This window comes from Pagrus major, chromosome 17 (genome assembly GCF_040436345.1).
Source record: "Pagrus major chromosome 17, Pma_NU_1.0".
In the NCBI taxonomy this organism is placed as follows: domain Eukaryota; kingdom Metazoa; phylum Chordata; class Actinopteri; order Spariformes; family Sparidae; genus Pagrus; species Pagrus major.
Window position 1 is genome coordinate 10863306 of NC_133231.1, and position 21623 is coordinate 10884928.

Genomic DNA, 21623 nt, shown 5'->3' on the forward strand with positions numbered 1-21623 from the left:
CAGCTTGTCAGTCTGTCAATCTGCTTGATAGTCACTCAGCCAGCCAGTCAGTCACTGTGCAGCAGTGTTAAAACATTAATTAAAAGTCTCATCCACAGAGCCAGGCAGAGATCCAGGCTGATCTCAGCCATCCAAGCTTTCTGTCTCAGTCTTTTTCCTCTTTCTCGCTTTCTGTCTTCCTCCCTCTTTCTCTCTCATCTCTCCTTACCCTCTCAGCCTCTTTCTCAGTTTTCTGTCCATTTCGCACTCATCTCTTTCCAGGAGTACTGAAAGACCACGCTGATAAGAAACATTATTAACTTCTTTCTGAGAACAGAGAGCTGGAGGATTGGGATGGAGGGGGAAATAAGGGAAGAAGACAAAGACAGAGGCAGAGGTGTCAAACGTAAGAAAGAGAGTAAGGTAGCGAAACGGACAGGAGACATTAAAGGTTGGCAGAGAGAACAGATAGAAAGAAGTATGGAGGTTGTCTGTCTCTGTTATGGGCCCTCCAAGCAGAACTGGGTGCCATACAGATGTCTGGTTATTATGATCATTTATGAGACAGTACTGTCTGTGTTCTGAGGCCTGAGGGTGGGATTTGAAACAGATAGGGGCACAATGGATAGATAGACAGCATAGATAGAAATTTTTATTGTGATAAAGTCTCTTGCAGACACCCTGAAAAACTGTGTTACGGTCACACTGTGTTCTATTCTGTGTCCCATTTAAAAAAAAAAGAAAGAAAGAAAAATCACATTTACAGTTGCACCAAAAAACAGACACTAGAAAATAAAATAGACACTACTTTGTTCCACTTAGGCACACTGCTGCTAAATGCTAATGTTTGCACAGCAACATGCTCACAGTGACAATGCTATCATGCCTTGTAGAAACAATGTTTGCCATATTCACCATCAGCATGTCAGCATGCTTACATTTAAACTTTTTACTTGATGCTGGTAATGGAAAATATATTAACTTTTATTATTACATTTCATCCTGAGGGGAACATGTATATCTGTTCCAAACTTAAGATTCATCCTGGGGACCATTAATGTTTGTACATTTCTTGGTAATCCATCCATTAGTTGAAATATTCCAGTCTTGACCAAAATTTTGAAGCAACACAATGACCAGCTGCCAGTCTGATATCGCCACCTTTCTTTGCTTAAAAACTCAAATAAATAATATCTCTCCAGATGTTGAAGGAGACGTATTGTGCTTTTTCGTTTTTTTCCTTTCCTTCAGTGTTTTATGTGGTTCTTTCGCATGTAAAAGGTCTTGGAAGTTAAAAAGCACCAAGTCCACACCAATGGAAGCTCCTCTCTCCCACAGAAAACACTGCTCCTGAAACACGTCGTCAGTCTTGCCTTTATTTCCATGACTTTGACATCACGCTACATCACCATGTCACACATTTGCATAATTTATGCCTACCAGCTAGTTTGCCAGGAGAGAATTAATTTAGTACAGTTGCTCTGTTGTTGTGAGCGCTGCTGACTCAGGCGTGTGTGAGCTGGCCAATCAGAGCAGACTAGGTTTTCGGGAGGGGGAGGCTTAAAGAGACAGGAGCTAAAACAGAGCGCTTTGGAGAGAGAGTGAATGCAGAGCTGCAGCACTGAACAGTATGACAAAACTGATGTGTTTTTCAAGCATTAAAGCGTGTAAACCTAAACATATGTCTCCTTTTAAATAAGTGATTCAGCGGCTAATCAGTGTTTCATTTTTTGTTTTTACAGATATGGAAAGATTGTGTCAACAAAGGCCATCCTTGACAAGAACACCAATCAATGCAAAGGTGAGTGAGAAAAACAATTGACTTTACTCATCTTGTTTATCCGAAGCCCTACAAAGTTACCCTATACAGTACTTCACAAACTCAGATTTCAGCGTGGGAAACATCAATTGAGAATTGATGACACTTGGCAGCTTACAATCAGACCAATCAGTGCAGGATGAAGAATGGGTTTGAACTTTTTTGCATCACCAATTAATCAATGCCCAATGGTTTTCACAACTGGCGGAAAAAGGCTTTCAACAAACAGTGTGACATCAATTTAAAACAAATGACTTGTGTGAGCCACCCACAATGTCCATGTGTTTGCCTCTTGTGTGTTGCTATGCGGTAAGGGTCAGTGTTTTTCAACCACGTACAACATAACAGTATTGACTGCCATATTGACCATGTCATTCTTTAATCTATCTAAATGATGCACTGCTAGAGTACCTCTATTTTGTATTACTGCTCTGTGAAGATAATTTCAGGATCGCACACTAATGATACTCAGAGTCAAGTAGCTTTTGAAAGCAAGATGTTTGCATTGTTGTCATTGTCCAAATCAAAATGGAGAACACCATACAATAGCCACAATTTGTTCCAGAAAGCCTCTGTGGTGGATGAGGCTCCCTCAAGTGTCTTCTGATGAGAGTCTGCTTGATTGTTAGAGTGGTCTGAACAAAGCACTAATCAATATGATTGTAGTCGTCTGCTTTTGAAGAGGCACACAAGAGCATGTGTTCAGCATGATTGCTGCTCATCTGCCAAGGCTGTACTCAAAAGGTATACTGACATGGTTCAGGACAACAGCACCGATGCCCTGTAATCAGCGTATCACCGTCAACAGTGTGATTGAAGGAAAAGCCAGTATGATTGATAACAATGGCAGAGATGTTAATGTGAATTCTAAGACTCCATCTGCTGTGATTGTTCAAGATAAAATATTTTGAGTAAATGATTGCAGTCCGGCCTGTCTTAACATTGTAACAGGAACATTCCCCTAAAAACTTATACTACAGTTTTTATCTTGACTCTGTCTAATTGGCCGGTTATATAAATCCTAAAAACTGTATCATTCCAGTACCTGCTTTGGCATCACATAATCAAATATGGCTTTGAGCTCTGAAAGCATATTGAAATGCCTGTCCTGCCATCATTACAGCATAGCCGAAGGGAAGACAGAAAATTCTATAAACCCAGTGATAATTATCAGTTATTCTTCCATTTTCTCAACTCATTAAATTTTTTTTCATTGGCGTTACTTGTAATGGGGTTTTTAAAAACCTGATTCAGTACAGCCTTAGCGCACCAGTTCAAGATTATTATGTTTGCCAATTACAGCTTTGTGGTTCTTTGTGGTTTTATTTAGGATCACATTACATTTGAACAGGACATTTACATCCAGTGCTTACAAACTAATCGTAACCAACCTTAATCTTCCTTAAAATGGTAATATTCTATATATTTTTATTTCTTAAGACCACCAACAAACTGATCCAAGTGACAAGTAACAAGCATTGCCTGTGGAGCCAAAGCCTGATATAGTGTTTTCCTCTGTGCCGTAAAGGTCCATTTTTGTCTAAAACTATTAAAAGTACATCAGTGAGTCACACTGGCTGACATGTTTCTTCATTACCATGGAAATCTGTACACTGGTTCATTTTGAGTCATTCTCCGCAGAGTTCTGCTGCCATAAATACTCACTAGCGCAACTCCTGCTCCTTTTTAAGTAATGTGTTCTCAAAACTACAGCTCCTAGCTGTTTGAGGCAATTACTAGCGACAATACATTTGTGACCTGTGAGATTCACTGCTTCAACTGCTAACCCAATGCTCTGTTGGTTTTGGTCGTCTCAATGGATTTTGTTGACAATGAGAAATTCATCTTATTCCTTATTTGGACTGTCCGTGTGGACCATGCATTTGCAGCCCGGTACTGATGACGCAGAGAAAAAGGTGTGAAAATGTACGTTTAGGCAGGATCCTGATGTAGTATAAACAGAACTGCATGTGCATCCCATGATCATCTCTCTTGTTTGTTTGTCTGATATCAGATATAAAAAGGTCACTGAATGAAATTTGATGCCTGTACTAATAATGAAAGTAAAAAGACACGAATGTGATTTGATAGTCAGTAAGTCATCAGATGGATTGCAGCTCCAAACCCAAGCAGCAGGTGACAGCCTGGTTTAAAGGGAAATCATTTTCAACCAGCTTTGTATCATTACGATATAAATAGTATATGCAAATAAACAATGTTAAACTTCCCCACCAGATTATCTGTTTAGGGCCGTCATTTGAGTTACAGGTTGTACTTTCATATTTTCTAGAGTCTAGAAATTGTATCGAGAGCGGAGCGGCTCAGAAACTCAGATCAAACTGTAAAATGAGGCAATGATGATCAAATATGACTCGAATAATGTTACTGCATAGCCTGGTTCTCACTTGAATATTTTCAGAAACATATTTTGGCCTAATGTTTAGCTCTAATACAAAAAAGTTTGTCACCAGGCCACCATTGCTTGAAACCAGACAAGCCAAAAACCAAGCACCAGTAGAAGCATTTAGTCGTCCAGTGTGGCCCAGTGCATTCTGGTTATTGTAGGTTTTCTACCTTGGGAGGGATAGTGAATACCACAGCTCTTTTTCTGTGTTTTATCTGGTCATGTAGCACCAATTTAAAAACACTTTCTACTGTATAGATAGCAGAGTGTTATGAAAACACCTTTTCCAGCAGTCAAATACTTCTTTAATCACATTCAGTCACATTTTATGGGCTAATGTGGGCAAACTAAAAATCAATACACAGCAAAAGTTAGAATTTGTAGCTGGATGAGTCACCTGTGATGGTGCACAGCTGCAGGAATGAGCCGTTGTATGAGTTGATATAAATCATATGTTTTTACTGTTGTTCTCTTTTCTTTTATTTCTGTCTGCTCTGATTGTTTACTTCCCTTTAGCTTACAAGTAAATCAAATCCAGGTAGAGTTTTGGTATTCTCTGTGAAAGCAGTGAGTCGATGTGTTTGTGAGTGAATAGTAGGGGAAGTCTTGGCAGTGGATCTGGCACTGTATTTCATACAGTATATATTCCAAGAGAGGCCTTTCTGAATATTAAACATTAGAGAGACTGTTTCAAAATCCAATCCAATACTTTCAGCTATACATATATGCTTATTATTTAACGCACAGAATACTGAATGAAGCAGCTGTAGCAGCATAGGCAATTTTTACAGGCTCTGGCTCTCATCAGCAATTTCACTGCTTGTGATGAAGACTTCATACGTCTCTTAGCCAGTTGTTAACTCACAATGAAGGAGTTTCATTATCAGTCGGCCATTAGAATGCCTTACAACTGGATAAGTGTTGGTTTGATTGCAGAGGCATTCAGTGGGGACAAGATAAGTGCTTAGCGTGACTAAGAGAGTACAAATTGGCACAAAGAGTTCTCTTGGAGAGGGAGGGATGGATGGGTGGAGGCACGGGAGGTGGTGGGAGGGAGGGGGTAAAAATAACCTGGGGCTGACAGAAAAGGAAGGGGACCCTTGGAAACTGATGATTTAGCACACAGCCTCGTCTTTTCAGGAAGATGTTGCAGAAGAAAGAGAGAGAGGTAGAGAGCGTGAGAGACTAGAAGACAGGTAGATAAATAGTCTTCTTGCTTTGCAGCCTGCAGGGACAGCGTTCGATCAGTTTGTATACAGCTGTTGTCATGTGACGGCCTTGTGATCCCAATTTCAGCGATAGTTTTATTTCATCTAAATATTTTTTCTCTTGAACAGTATGTGTCAAACACACACACATATATATATATATATGTATATATATATATATATATATATATATATATATATATATATATATATATATATATATATATATACACACGCACAGTATATATATATATATATATATATATATATATATATACATATCTATGGTGCATTAAAAAAAACCCATTACCCTGATAATTTGTTTAATTACTTGCCATTTTGGCAAACAAAGAAATCTGAACTTTTCCTTTCTCCACTGACATAATGTAAAGATTTTCTTTGTGAAGTCCTCCGCTTTGTAGCGGGCTCAATGTTAAATACACTGACAGTTTTCTAGTTAGCGGCGTGGGAGCTCTGGGGGAGGGAGAGGGCACAGAGCACAGGATGGAGGAAGGAAGGGAGAGGAAACCACTTTAGATTGTAAAGGATTTCCATTTCCCAAAGACAAGCGCCCTCCCTCTCACCGTCTCCATGTCTCCTGCCTTTTCTCCCCCTCCCTCCCTCTCCCTTTGCTCATCTCATTCTTCTCTCTCTCTCTCTCTCTCTCTCTCTCTCTCTCCCTCTCTCTCTCCGCCTGCCACTCTCTCCCTGCCTCCCCCCATACCTCCTTCGCTCCATCTCTCGTTTTCCCTCTGTACTCGGTTAGCCCATTCTAATGGCCCAAGGCCAGGAACTCTGGGAGCTCAGGAGATTAGATGGGAGCTAGGAGTGTGTGTGTTTGTGTGTGTGTTTGTGTGTGTGTGCGTGTGTGCGTGTGCGTGTGCGTGTGTGTGATAGAGAGAGTACTCATGTTTATCTGTGCTTCAATCTGTGTCTGTGTGCGCATATGAGTGTGTATCGTGTGTGTGTGCTTCTTGATAAATGTTTTTTTTTCATTCACGAGTGGAATATTTGTCAGGCTTGACTGAGCAAGATGAGTTTTCATCTCTGTGACATCATAAGGCCACAGATGGGTGGGACAGGGCACAACTGAGACGGATTATATAACTCAGAGATATTATTTTCACTCTTCTGGTCTGTTCTCATGCTTATCACCGTGCTCAGAAGAGCTATCCCTTACATGCACATGAGATGAGTTTTCACCGAATTCAAGAGGGTCGGTTTTTAGTGTGTAGATAATATGAAAATGTACAAATTACAAGTTGGGCAGAAGCGCGGCGTAGTGATTTGGGAGGACGTCCAGCAGCTTGGAAGGCAGGCATTTGCCCACAGACTCAACGAGTTTCCCCACAGCTGAAGTGTCCTTGAGCAAGACAATGAATCTGCACCAACTCCTGGGATATGTGCTCTGTCGCTAATACTTGACCTCTGACCTCCACTGGAGAGAGGGGCGAATAAATGTTCAGAAAACACAATTCTCTCCCTGAGTGATGAATGCAGTCAAAGCAAATAGTGAATTTCAAGGTGATCACACAGAACTAGTCTATGAGATGTGCATTTGGAAGGAAAATGTCTCCATCGTTCATGCGTCTAGAATGGTGAATGATGTGACATATTTTCCTGGCCAAGCGGACGCTCAGACATCTTCAGATGTACGGACTAACTAGAATGTGCAGGGCAAAGCTAGATTACATGCCAACATCTACAACAATTCAATATTTTATGAAGAGATCATGTACAAGGCTCCTGAGGCATGGACTCATTTTCTGGTACTGTAATACTGAGGACACATCTGATATGAGCTACACAGTGGATCGGTAAATCACTGCAAACAGAGCAGCTTCAAGAAGTGCTGCTTGGTTACATTACAGATTAATGTCTCAAGCCTCTAGTTCGATGGCCGAAAAGTGGCGCAATCTGCCGATTACATCTAAATGGTGTGTTTTCACTCTACGCCTCTGCTGTTAGCACCATACAGTAAGTCACCACCATTGATTATGAATATTCCACTGACTGTGTTCTACTTCAACAAAATAAACCGCTTTGAATGTGTACAAATATGTGCATGCAGAAGTCATTAGGAATACATGCAGTACTCAGTTACAGAGTAATATCCTGAGTTCCTAATATTTTAAAGTATTCTGGTTATGATATAAGTTACATAAAATTGTTTCAAAATCATTTTAAGGTCGTACTACCAGTGTACAGGGCTTTCCTCTTACACAAAAACTGAACCAACAGACTGTTTGGTGTACCCTCTTTATTTTATCCTTCTAAAAATCTAACCTTTTACATCCCGGGTGGATCTACATCCTCTCAGATTAAGCTGTTGCACTCGATGGTTGGACCGTGTTCTGAGCCGACAGAGCGCAGGACGAATAGAGTTGGACTCACACGCTGTCAGAGTTGATCGACAGTGTTTACCTGATGGTGTACTTTTAATGTGAAGGTGCCGACCATATTATCATCACCATCTTGTTGCTGCTGTTTAGATTCACCCTGAGGCAATTAGAAAATGCACTCAGAATTGTTTCCTGGATGTATACTAGTTTATGTATATATGTTTATAGCTTAAATCAATGTATAGATGTTTGAGGTTTGTGTACTGTAGCAGGAAGGAGTTACAAACTTTCATTTCCTTATGCAACCCTGTGTTGTATAATGAAAAATAAATCACCCTGGACCTGCAACTTTAAACATAAATTTGGCTAACAAGGCCACAGTTACTGACGTCAAGTAAAATTACATGGTTTAATGCAGACCTGCTGTGTCACAGAGCCCCCCGCTGCACTCATTACACAAAAACATAATAATCCATAATTAATTACATTTACGAAGGACGACATGGAAATGTTTAAATAAACTACTTAACATATAAACCTCCCAAAAAAGTGTCAAAGTGCTGTCTTAGATGCTTTCGTAATATATATATATATACGTAACAATATAGAGTCATTTTGTGTTGAAGCCGATAATGATTGAAACTGTACTTAAAATGATATTAAATTATGTTTTGTTTTATTCCACACATTCTTCATCCTTGTCAAAACCTGATGCCTACATTACCCATAAGTCAATTCAAACAGCAATAGTTTGGTAGATCCGGGTGCAGCCCAAGTAGTACTCTGTATGAGCTGTAAACAGATTTTGATGTGTATAATTGGTGGAGTTCCCCTTTAAAGCACCTGCTTTATCATTAGAGTCGCTCTATTTCAACAACCATGCACATTACCGATAATGTTGAACAACTGCCATCAAACAAAAGGCTTCTGTTTCGGCTAGTGCTGATTGAATTATGCATTATGAATTGTGTTTTCGGTTTAATTTTCTCACTAATTACACGAACCGTCTACGGTTGAACAAACACCCATTAGTTAAAGTGTGAAATATGAGATGTGAAACTTTTCAAATTTTTCTGGAATAAAATGAAAGCATCTCGCTGGGCTAATGATGAATACTGTATGTTTGTGCATTCTCAATTAGTTCAACTGTTTTGGTGTGGCCCTAATTAGATAAATATAGATTAAAAAAAATGTCAGTGCATGTGTGAGCATGCCTGCAGATATTTATGAATCTGTTTTCTCGGCGCATGTGTGTATCCATGCCTGTCTGGATCAGTGTTTGTCAAAGTCATTAATGTGTGCACGTTATATGTGTACGTACTATACAGTAAGAGCTTGCATGTCTGTTTGTGTTATCCTATTTTGGCTAAATTATGGGTTTCTCATTAGCAACAGTATAAATATTTGTGTGTGCCGTACATATCTTGCTGTGAAAGCAGCTTGCTGCCTTTGAACAATAAAAACTCATCTGCTTATCAGCAAAACAGAGTGAGGCTCCAAATCCTGGAAAAGACCAACAGACAAGAACAGATGTTAGGAATGAAGTGTGTGTGTTTGTGTGGGTGTGGGTGTGTGTGGGTGTGTGAGAGAGAGAGCAGTAGTATTCCCTCATTCTTAACATGTTTACATTTAGGATTGTAATGAGGGAGGCTTTTGAAATGTGGATCATTTAATTGTGTTAACACGCGGCCCACTCAAAACTACAGCTGGAATTTCAAAGCTGCTGTGCTTTTCCGGAAATTTCTCCCATTGGCAGTGTGTCAATGTCTCTCTTTTATTAGTCTCTCATATAAACACGCAGCCAGAGCCATTCTTGTACTAAAAGTATCTCAGTTTTTGCTCACATACACCACACACACTCACACGCAAGCTGTCATTCACACTGCAGACGGGTCTCTTTGTGCCTCTTTTTGTCTTATTTGACATCTCTTTCCAGCCCCACCCATGTGACCCAGTAAAACAGGGTGTATTTCTGAAAGTAGAGATTGATATGTGTGTGTTCAGACCTTTTGTCTTTCCGGGCTTCCTGTAGGGCCCGACCTAGATCGCCAGAGTGTTAACAATTTGACAGATGCACTGCACGCACACACACACAGAAAATGACGCCGATTTTATGGCAGTAAAATTGACTGATGCTCGTTCTTTTTGCGTCTTTATTTCTTTAAACAAGGCTCTGAATCACTTTAATCGCTGCATTAAATGTAGGGGATTTTTCTTGATGTCACTGGTGCGGAGCCGTACACTATTGACCACTACTATAGGAACCCTATGTTGTGGCAGATTTACTGCGGCTCAGGGACAAAATGAGCTCACATACAATGCTGTGGGATATTAAATGTCGAACAATAGGAGGCCAGTAGATGTTGCATGTAAAACCAAAGAAGTCTTTCAGCATTGAGTCATTATACACATTGTATAGAGTATATCTGGATGGCGAGCAAGCCATTAGTGCACTGAAAGACAGAGCCATTAGAAATCATAGACATGGTTTCATTAAAAAGAGCCGTTGTACATAGAAACTTGCGCAGACATTAGAGGATCTTTTGGCTCATAAACAAGATGGCAAGAGTTACTGTTATGACACCAATTCTGTTGATGTTCTGTGCTAAAACACATTTAATGGAGGAACTAGCAGCTTTCATTAGATACGTGACCTGACTTGATTTTGACACATTTATAGGATTTATGCAGTGTTTGAAACAACACACAGGCTTGGATCTCTGACAGGAATTGACACTGGCTGTTTTTTGGCCTCGGTAATATTCAGAACGTTAACTGATACTCCTTTTCCCTCTTTTTTCTTTTCTCCTGTGTTGTCTGTGTGCTCAGGCTACGGCTTTGTGGACTTTGACAGCCCTGCAGCAGCCCAGAAGGCTGTGGCCTCGCTCAAAGCCAGCGGAGTCCAGGCACAGATGGCGAAGGTAAGCTTCACCCCCGCCCTTCAAACGCTCTGGCCCGCTTCACTCGTTGTTATCGAGGTGTTTTTCTTGTGGCGTTATCCTCCAGGTGGACTCAGTCACTGTCTGGAGAAGGGCTGACGGTGTTAGTGGTGACGATAAACATGGAGGTGATGGTTGATGTGCGGTCATAATAACAACGGTGACAACAGTAGTGCGATGATGATAATCATGATAACGACCAGCGGCTTCACTGTATGTCTGTTACGCTTTTACATTGATTCATGTGAGACTGATATGTGCAGCTTTGATTAAGTCAATGATGAGATTATCGATCGAGTCCATATAGAGTTATTGATTAACGACTATGGCCATGATGAGATTATTGATCAAATCCCAGAAAAGATAGTAGAAAGGATGGAGCGGATGATTGAGTTTCCTTTCTTTCAATATTCTTTATTTTTTTGGTCTTTGTTTCACCTGTTTGCTCCTCATGTATTTTCTCTGTATTTTCCTCTCAGATGCTAATAATCATTCACGTTTGTGTTTGCAGTTGTAGGTGTGTGTGCGTGTGTGTGTAGCTGGCAGTTGTATGCAACAATGTCGTGCCAAAACATGTGGGCCTAACCAGCACAATCACATTATCCTTCAATGTGTGCAAGAGAAAGAAACTGAATAGCCTGCCTTCTCTTTCAGATTCATTAAAGCTGTATCGCTGCATACTTCCTTTTATAAATGAGAGACGAGTGCAATTAAAATGGGCCAGTCTTCAGGCACCAGGAGCATCCCATTGAATTAAACAGCAGCAAGCCTCTGAGCCACCTTTGCCTCGCTCTTCTATTAAACCTCTTTTCATTAGACTTCCATCTCTTATTTTGTTCCTAACTGCTCGGGGGGGCATTTGGAAGACCAGTGTTGATGTGTTTAGCTGTTATTAAAGAGAGAAGAACCCTCAACTCCTTGGAGATTGAGTTTTCCGGAGGGATGGAATGGAGGGCAAGGAGTCAATTCCAAATGAAATTACACAGACTTTTTACTGTTTCATGAACTAATTATGCGCAGAGAGCTGCTGCTGTCCCGGCTAACTTTCCTGAATCAGGGTGCAATGAGAAAGTCAGACTCAAAACCACTGATGTTGGATTTCCAGCTGGAGCCTCTAACATTTTGTAAGATGAGTGGCTTAATTGGGGTTTGACAAAATCTTGGTTTTAACACATTCAGCACCAATTAGACTGACAAATCCCATGCCCTCCTACTTTGCACAACCTGCTCAGAGTACACTGAGGTTCTGTAGGTTAGCTGGGACAGAAACTTATGTTCTTAGTTCTAATCGGCCAAAGAGTTGAAAGCTTTTCCTCCAAAGGCAGCAGTAAGGTGGTGATAGGGAGAGAAAAAAAGGCATGAGTCGCTTTTGTGAAAGAGGGATGAGACATCTAACAAAAGGCGAATATTGATTATTTTTTGAGGAGGGGAGGTTTGAATAAAGGTTTGGAGAGAGCTGTTTTGATCTGACACTGAACATCATCACAGAGCTTGTTGTGGACTGAACCGCTGGGTCACGCAAAGTATATATATATGAACGTCCTCATGGGATCTAATCAATCCACAAGGTCGCTCCATCCACGTCACTTAAACTTTGGAAAGATTAGACTTGTTAATAATATAATAATAGCATAAATAATACCCGGCCTGGGATAACTTTCAATACATTTTTAATTACCTCTACCTCTATCAAAGTGCTAAAAGTCGCACAGCTTCTGTATATTTGCAGCATATATGAAAAAATTACAAAGGTAAGCACTTTACACAAAACACACATCTATGGCCTAACCCAAAGCTGATACTAATATTACAGAACAAAAATAATCGGGTATCGATATATCAGCCAATATACTTAAATACACAGGTGATATACATGAATATAATTTTTTTTGCAATGATCTCTCAAATGTTGTTATCAAACACTTGTGGCAAAGATCCTATATCCTTGAATAGCAGGGAGAGCAGCAGAAACTGTAACCATAACCCCAGTTCTCCATGGTTTCAGATGTACCTCTGTGGTTGTCTTTACTGGTGAAAACATTTAGCTGTCACATCTTTAATCTGAGCATTATGACTGCATGAAAGCTCCGTCAGATAGAAATAGTACACACCGAGCTCAGTCTTTTTCCACTTCTCTGCAGTCACACTTAAAAACCTGAATATCATCATTTATCCACATCTCAGAGAGTTAACACCAGAGTTGTTTCACAGTTTCTCACAAAGGGCTCTATTATCTAAATCTGAGAGACAGTTTATGAAAAGACCTCACTAAAATCTGAGTGTGAGTCAGGTGCCTTCAAAGATGGGATAGATTAGGTAAAAAAAAAACGGGCGTGAAAAACATATGGGTGGAGTGTTGAGCAGAAAGCAGGTTTTCAAGACGTTAAAGTTCAAATTTAATACAAACATGTTATACAAATCTATAAATCAGTTATGTGAATTGATGATTTACAATAATTGTCTATATAGATATCATAAAACAATTCAAAATTAAACAATTTCATCACACCCAAGAGCTCACAGCTAGTGTCATCTTCATTTAATTGAAATCCCCAACCATATTGACTTTATTAGGCCTGAAAAGTGTCGACAGGACATCACAAAAGGTCCTTTTCCTCCAGGAAGAAATCCACTGTCAAAAAATAGAGAGGGTTATCATTTTTGCGCTCTGAAGGAGGAGAAAATTCCGATAATACCCAAACGTAGTTGCAGGGTCATTGCTTTGCCCAGACATCCTTGATCTGTGGAGTGCGGATTAAACTGGAGCCTGGCACTGTTCAATGATTGGGACACACTTCTCTGTTCGCTGCCAAATTTCAGTTCAAACCATAAAAGTCTAAGTTCTTGGACTAGAAGTAGTCATTAAGCATGAAGAACTTCTTTTAAGTGAACATTGATTGGATGCACCATCCTACTGTCCTGCTTGCATCAAGCCCCGGGCAGCAGAATCAGAGGATTCCTTCCACAAAGCTCCGGCAGGATTGGATGGAAAGTCATCATTTTATCGGCTGCAATGGGACAAACTAGTCAACACCAGAAATGTTGGAAAGTTCCCTCAAGTGCAGTTTCAGGACGCTGCCAAGTCTCCAGAGCTACCTCAGACTTGTAGTCTGCATTAGGCTTCAGTTTTATCTGTAGAATTTTTTTTTTTTCTCCACGTGCTTGTGGTTGTGAACAGACTGTGGAACATAGGGAAAGGATTGCTATCCGAGGCCTCAGTGTGTCTGGTCAGGAACATAAATACTTTGGCCCAATCCCAATATGACCCTTGCCCCTACCATTTAGCCCTACCCCTCTGTTTTGGGATAGTGGCAGAGTGTCTCAATTCTTGTTGAGATAGAAGGGTAGGATGAAGTGTTCGGGCTACATGGTCCTCCAAACGGAGGTTTTTCAGAGGCACACTTCAAACCAAGGGTTATGAGAACTCTGTCATTTCAATGTATTATGTTCTTTTTTTCTTTTTTATAAAAAGCATAAATCAATCACTACTACTTTGCTGATGTCTCGGTAGCTAACTAACTAGCTAGCTAGCTAACATTACATTGCTATTGCTGATTTGTGCACGACAGTCCCACATTTTGACATATTTCAATGTTGCATCTCCCCCTTTAATAGCATATGACACCTGACAATTAACCAAAGTCCAGCAGTAAAGATGCTGCAGTAACTATTATCAATGCGGGCTGGCCCGGTTTGAGAGCAGGTTGTTAATGTTAGCCTATAAAGCACTGTTAGTGGCCAGATAGTGAAACAGTGTTCTTTTTAATTTTGTGATTTAATTGATAGCAGGAAGTTGTGAACGATTTGCAAGCGTCCATGCTTTTCTATCTCCATAAGATAAATGGGAAGTTACATTTGGATAATACCAGGGTTGCCGCAGCAACACCAGAGAACGAACAGCTGACGACCCATAGAGTAGTGACTGTGACAAAGAGGTATAGCATCAAATGTCCTCGATATACAGGTACATTGTTAGGAGCAGATTCAGCAACCACATGAATGTACACTGAACAGAAAGTAATTAACAAGCAGTTTCAAAGACAAACACAGGCTCAGTCCTGCTGCGTTGCACATTATGTGAGGGATGTGTGGAGGGTTTGTACTGAGGCTAAACACAGGGCAAGAAGTTCAGAGTAGCTTAAAAGTACCAATGCAAGAGCTGTGTACCTCACAGTGTACTGTAAGAGGTCTGAAAATTCAACTGCCATCCTCAGAGTTAACCATGATTAAAGCGACTTCCTGACATTACCCATGAATTGATTAAAGCGCCATTGAAGCAAGATCACACTGTTTGTGTGTATATAATAGCATTCGCTGGGAGAAACTCCCATTCTCCATTAAACCCTGCAGCCCGCACTGACATCTCCTTTGTGATAGGTGCATGTTTTGGTTGTGAAATAAACGAGACAAGAAGAAAATACAGCAAGCCGAGATGTGAAGAAGTGTGTGTGTGTGTGTGTGTGTGTGTGTCAGTGTGTGTCCTACACTCACTTCCCCAGTCTTCTTGGTAATTACTGTTGACCTGAAAGATGATTACTGCTACAGCTGTACTCCCCCTCTCTCTTGCCTGCTCACTCATAGTTAGTTTTTCTGTCTCCCTGCCTCATTCCCGCTTTCTCTTGTTGTAAGTGTATCTGTAGTACATTAACACTTTAGTCAACCTCACACTTAAACTCCTTCCATTACATGGAACCCAGTAGAATCTTTTTGACTTAACACAGGTGTGTGACATGGGTGAGTGTGCGTCTGTGTACTTTTATTGTGTTTTATTTTACTTTTTTTCCCTTTGCTTCTCCTTGATGAACCTGTTACATGGTGGACTTGCGGTGTGTGTGCTGTGTGAAATATTTATGAAATGTTGTCGTGACAAAAAACAAAGTAAAAATTATTGTGCATTAAAATTCATGTCAGGAGCTACTTTAACCATGCGATCACAGAAACACACGCTCTGCTATGCATAAGAGCACTGTGCCCGTGTGTGTGTGTGTGTGTGTGTGTGTGTGTGTGTGTACAATAACAGTTACAGAGGACCAAGGTCACTATGCTAATTAGAGAGATGGTACCACTGGCAGTGACACTTCACACCTCCCTCCTTTTCTTCCTCTCTCCTCCACTTTGTCCTTGGCACCTCTCGCCTTTCTTTCCCCCTTTTCTGTCTCTCTCTTCTTTTTTAGCTCCCCCCTTTTTTTTTGGCCTAGTTTGTTCGCTTCATCTAATTCCCCTCCATCCCCACACCCAACGTCTCCTCTTTTTTCCTCACTCTTTCCTCCCTCTTTATGTGTTCGGGTGTGTATGTCTGCGTGTGAGGTGCGTGTGTTTGTCTGCAGCAGGTGCTGCAATGCCTCCTCCAGAGTCATTAGTTACAGGGTTGAGTGAGGACAGACTGAAGGATAGAGAGAGAAAGAGGAGGTGGGGGTCTGTGTGGGTTGAGAGAGGATGGCTTGGTGTGATGAGAAAGAGGAAGAGGACACACACACACACACACACACACACACACACACACACACACACACAACGTGAACTCCGTTGCATGACTGTCATTTATCAACCCTGATTAAACCCTTGGGTTAGTCCAGTTGTGTTCCTTCTTTCTTTCTTTCCTCTGTCTTGCGTGCGTGCCTGATAAAAGCCAGATGGCTGATGTTCTCTTACTGATGTATCCAGTATGTGTGTGTGTGAGTGCTTTCTCTCGTGTGTGTGTGTGCGTGCGAGCTTGCATCTCCCTGAATATGCCTGTGTATTCTGTGTGTGTGTGTGACAGCTGAGGTTAGTGATGGGAAGAGGAGGACAACAGAGCCAAGTGACACATAAAAAAAGAAGAGCGGAGACAAAAACACATAGACTGGAAGACGTGAGCATCCCTCTCTTTCTCACCCTGCTTTCTGCTCGTCCATCACTCTCTCGTCTCCTTCTTTCCTGAAACTGTGGGCCTTTCTCTTTTCAGCTCTGTTTTCCCTTTTCCTCATCTGTCACCCCTATTTGTTCAAATGTGTTTGTTTACCTTTTGTTTTTGATATATTCTTCTCTTTTTCCCGTTTCTCCATTGCCAGTTTCAGCTCGGTCTTTTTCCCCTCTTTCTGCCTCTGTCAGCCAGATGTAATATACAATCCTTTCACAAGCCAGCATATATAATGTGGAATTTGGTTGCACTCTGCTTTCTCAAGCAAACTCATTCAGCGTCATTTGAAAATGAGAAGACCTACAGTAATGGTGCTGCCGTGATGTTTTTTTTTTCAGCTCTGCTTCTGTGGGAACTTCAGATTGATTGGTCTAAAACATACAGTATACATTACAAAAATACACAACCATTGTGTTTGACAGAGAGGATGTATTGCTTGGATACCATTGACATTGCGAGCTAACTGGGATAATAATTCTCTCTTTTTGTAAAATAAAGTATAAAGTTTTCCCCTTTTAAACAAATCTGCAAATCATTGCCTAGTAATTTAAGCACTCTGTCCCTTCAAACCATTCGACTGTGGGAGTACCGATCAAGCTGTTCATTTGTATTCCACTCAGAAGGTTGAAGCTGGAGCGCCTATTATCTCAGTTGGTAGGGCGGGCGTCGCATGTGCAGAGGCCTTGTTCTCGCTGCAGCAGCCCAGGGTTCGAGTCCGACCTGTGGCCCTTTGCTGCATGTCACCCCCCCCCCCCCTCATCCTGATTCTTGTCATCTCTCTGAAGCTGTCCTATCAATAAAGCCCTAAAAAGGCCAAAAGGAAAAAAAACACAATGTGGACAAAGCACACAAAGAACTGCCATAAAAGCAAAAAATTGTTAGTTAGTTTAATATTATGATCACACTCGCTAATAATGACTATTTTGGACAGCTATGTGTGGTTACCTGTCATAGCATATCATATTTTTCAATGTTCATATTGCTTTGATTGTGGACTGTCCAAATATTTGGATACATTATTCTTTTATGCTTTGGCGAGCCCCTTTGACTTGAATAGAATTGAAAAAATGCTATTCAACAAGCAGCGAGCAACCACGCACTGCCATCTGCTTTATCTTTATTTATCAGCCTTTGAGTGTTATATTAATTGTTCATAGAAATATATAGGCTAATTCAGTAATCACACTTTACAGGTAATACATATGCATGAAACAAATAGAACAAAATGAAAAGACAATATAAAACAAAAAAACAATACATAGGCTATGATATCATATTTGTAAAAGGAAGACTGTAAAAAATACAAATACATTATTTATCTTTATTAGACTTTTTATTAGACTAATATACTTATTAGAATTTTCCCAAATATTTGAGAGGTCTTAAAAATGTTCTTGTTTGTTGTTATCTTAGAACATTAGCAAATGTAACCATAATCATAAACTAACTTAACAAATTTTCTGCTTTTACTGCAGTTCTGTATGTGGTTTGTCCGAGTCGTGTTGCCATACCTACATGTAGCTGTCCAAGATGACTGTCCAAGATTAGCTGTCTCTCTTTCATGGGTCCAGATGTGGGGATGGCAAACCTTAGCATCTGAACATTAACCTGTGATTCAAAGTCATGTGGGGCTCTTCCACTGTCACATTTGGCCCGGCTGAGTCAAACTGTGCCGTGCTGATTCATGGAGATAAGAGAGAAAGGCATTTTTGAAGTGTCAAGCGGGCAGCCCTGTTGTAGTGAAATCACTAATCCCGGCAGTGCCATTCCGAGTCAAACTGAACCAGCACATGTACAGTATATGGAAAAGCCCAAGTAGAGTATTGTGGCGCGTGCTCAAATCACAAATGGGACTTGTCATATCAAACACTGCAGATATACTACAATATAGGCTACTGATTTCATACCAAAAATGTGTTTTAATTTCAGCTGGAGAGATCAAATAGAAAGAACATTACTATAGTAAGACCGATGTTTATTTTATAGTAGAATTCAAGAGTATTTTGCATAAGAATTGAGGATGACTTTCTCTGGAAAGACATCAATGGAAGGACTGTAATCCCACCAAATACCATGTCAAGTGAGACTGCCACATTAAAATGTATTGAATTTCTCATTGATTCCATACAATAGGATCAAAATTGAATGTTATCAAGCTCTGCTGCTCAAGCTCCACTTCAAACAGCAGGAGCCAATAGCAATCTTTGCTCTGTACAGTGTTCAAGCAAGCACATTTTTTTGTAATCTTAAAAAATAAATCTTAAAAACATCAGTTTTAAAATCTTCGACACTTGATTAATTATAATGTTCTTTTCTTCCCCATGTGCTCCATCCTTGTGTCTGGTTCAAGGCAGAGTTGACATTGTAAAACACAGATAATGAATCACATTCTGTTTAAAAGTGGAGGACAGCGGAGTGGCCAAGGGCGTGTGTGTGCATGTGTGTCCACTGCAGCTCTCAAATAAAAGCTTAATGTGTGTGAGTGTGTGTGTGTATCCCATCTGTGTGAACCTGTGTCTTTTTGTGAGGCCGGACCACCTCTGGTCCAACAATAGCAGGAGGAGGACAATGACGAGAAGGAGGAGAGAAAGGGAGAGAGGAGAGAGGAGTGGGAGGGAGCCCAGTAGTGAGTGAAACCCAATCGAATTAAATGTAATCTGGCCTGAATGTGCACAAGCATCAGCTGCTCTCCAATCTTATTAACCCTGCATTACCAGCCCTGGCTTGTGCGTGTGTGTGCATGTGTGTTTTTATGTTAGTGTGTGTTGAGAAGGGAGAGAGATGGAGGAGTAAGTGGATAATCGAGAAAAGAAAAGGAAGAGATGGACGGGATGGCAGGAAGAAAGAGTGTGAGAGGCAGAGGAAAATTAAGATGAATATGGGTGTTGAGGTGATTAATGTGCCTCTGTGGCATTGCTAATGAAAAAAATATTTTTTCAGCACAACAGTAATCACGATAATTCCTGGTGACACTAAACAGTTTCTTCATTTTGCTGCATTAATTTGTGTATCATACCATCAGAGAGGTCGCATGTGGACAAAAAAGACCCCACTGTTGCCACAATTTAAATCATAGTGAAACATACTTAGGAAGTTGTGAGAAAACAGTGCGAGCACAAAGACTACAAATTGAAGCACATTTATTCTTTGATTAACACAAAGTGAGTCGCTAACAGATTTGGTCTGATTCAATGTCTGCCTCTGAACAATGAGGTTTCACTGAGCTCCGCAGGATGAGTCCATATTTTTGTAAAGACAACAGGAAACTTGTGACAGAACAACTATTTTTAGACAGCTTTGAGTAACTCCTTTTGTTATGCTTAAAATAGTACTTATTATAAAACCAGCCCACTAGCCAGCATGCAGTGCATTTGGCAACTTTATGTTTATTTAGACAGAAGCCACTTTGGAAAAGATCACGTTTTGGCACAATATACCTGTTGTGGTCGCCACAAACACAGCTGATGTCCCACCTTCCCATCAGAAATATCTGTTTTTGTTGCCACGAACACGGCTGGAAATTTCCCATAAAAAAATATGTTGGATGCCCACTTAAAGATATCCAGCGGTTCACACTTACAAATGTTCTCTAAATGCGGGCATTGCCGTCAGCTTTCTCAACTGTGACACCAACGTCATTACCTCCACCTTACAATGTTAAGGTAAGGTCATAAACATGTAATCTGAATATGACACATACATCTGTCAACATATCAGTTATTTGCAGAAACATTAACCGCTAACATTACATCCTGGCATATATATGTATAAGACAATATATGTAATTTTGCAGATATCACCATAGTCTGCTTTGATATCCACAACACATAAAATGTAACATGAGACCTGTAATATGTTTAAGGTTGATTTACAATAAGCCCCCTGCACAAATTCAGAAATACATACACTGTGCTTATACTTTAGTTCCCCTCTCTCTCTCTCTCTCTCTCTCTTCAGGCTGCTATTCTCTCGGATATAAACTTTCTGTTTTAAAGAACTTCTTGTGTTTACTCAGCCAGGAGCGGCATACTGTCGCTTAAGTGATATGCAGCCAAAAGCCATCCATCTAAAGGTTCCAGACTCATAAATACTTTATGCAGCGTGTTCATTAAAAATGATAATTTTTGTACTTGGAGCAGGAGTTGTGTCTTTTTCTGAGATGTAGTTTGCCAGAGCAGTCAGAAAAATAAAGAGGCTGACAGACACTTAAAGGCCGGTTATACTGACAACCTCGGATAAGGACACAGAGGAGATCATGAATACTGTCAAAATGAGATCTAGGTAATGTTTTTTTCTGTTTTCTGTGGTTCGCCAACATCTTTGTAATGTGTCCCAGAGATCACTTTGCAATCAGTGTCCCACGGAGACACCCTCTTTGTGTTGATGTTCTTTGAGTTCTTCATCTGTTTAATTCAATCAAAGGGTCACGGTGACTAGAAAGCAGATTTTAGGTTTAGGAAAAAATATATGCAAGTGATTTCATCAGCTAGAAATACTTACATCAGATCAACAAAAGTTTTTATATCAAGCGGTCCCTGGTTATTAATTTAAGTCAGACATTTAGCTTTATATCTCATAATATGCAGATATCTCTGTGGACGGCAGCAATTAACACACTGTGAATTCTGCAGTTATAGTCCCATCATGCCTGACAGCAGAAAGGGAGCAAAGCACAAACTTGCTGATGTTTAAGTGGTGATGGCTGCACACTGAACGGAAATGTCCCAAGAGCTCCAGAGCCTGATTTTGTATCAGAGAGAAGGCTTTCAAAACATCATGTTTTTAGACTTACAGAGGTTTTGCTGCTTCTTGAAGAATTTTCTTGGAACCTTCTCGAGCGCATCAAAATTTGGTCCCAACCCGTAAAATCAATACTACAGCATTAAACCAGCATGTGCTCCATGATGTCATGACATGAGGTCATGCACTAATAACATATAAGTGCACACTGCACAGTCAACAAAGTTGATTAAAAGCCATAAAAATGATGTTGTTTATATAATGAAATAGTCATGTTTTCTTTAATTAAATCT

At 40.4% G+C, this 21623-nt stretch overlaps 1 protein-coding gene across 1 annotated transcript in view; it reads left to right on the forward strand.

Annotated features, from left to right (window-relative positions):
* LOC141012603 (RNA-binding motif, single-stranded-interacting protein 3-like) overlaps nt 1-21623 on the forward strand; it is a 134012-nt gene that overhangs the window by 47988 nt on the left and 64401 nt on the right. The window contains exons 3-4 of the mRNA XM_073486120.1: nt 1722-1780; nt 10582-10673. Of these exons, the coding sequence (XP_073342221.1) occupies nt 1722-1780; nt 10582-10673 (151 nt within the window). The remainder of the gene's footprint in view (nt 1-1721; nt 1781-10581; nt 10674-21623) is intronic.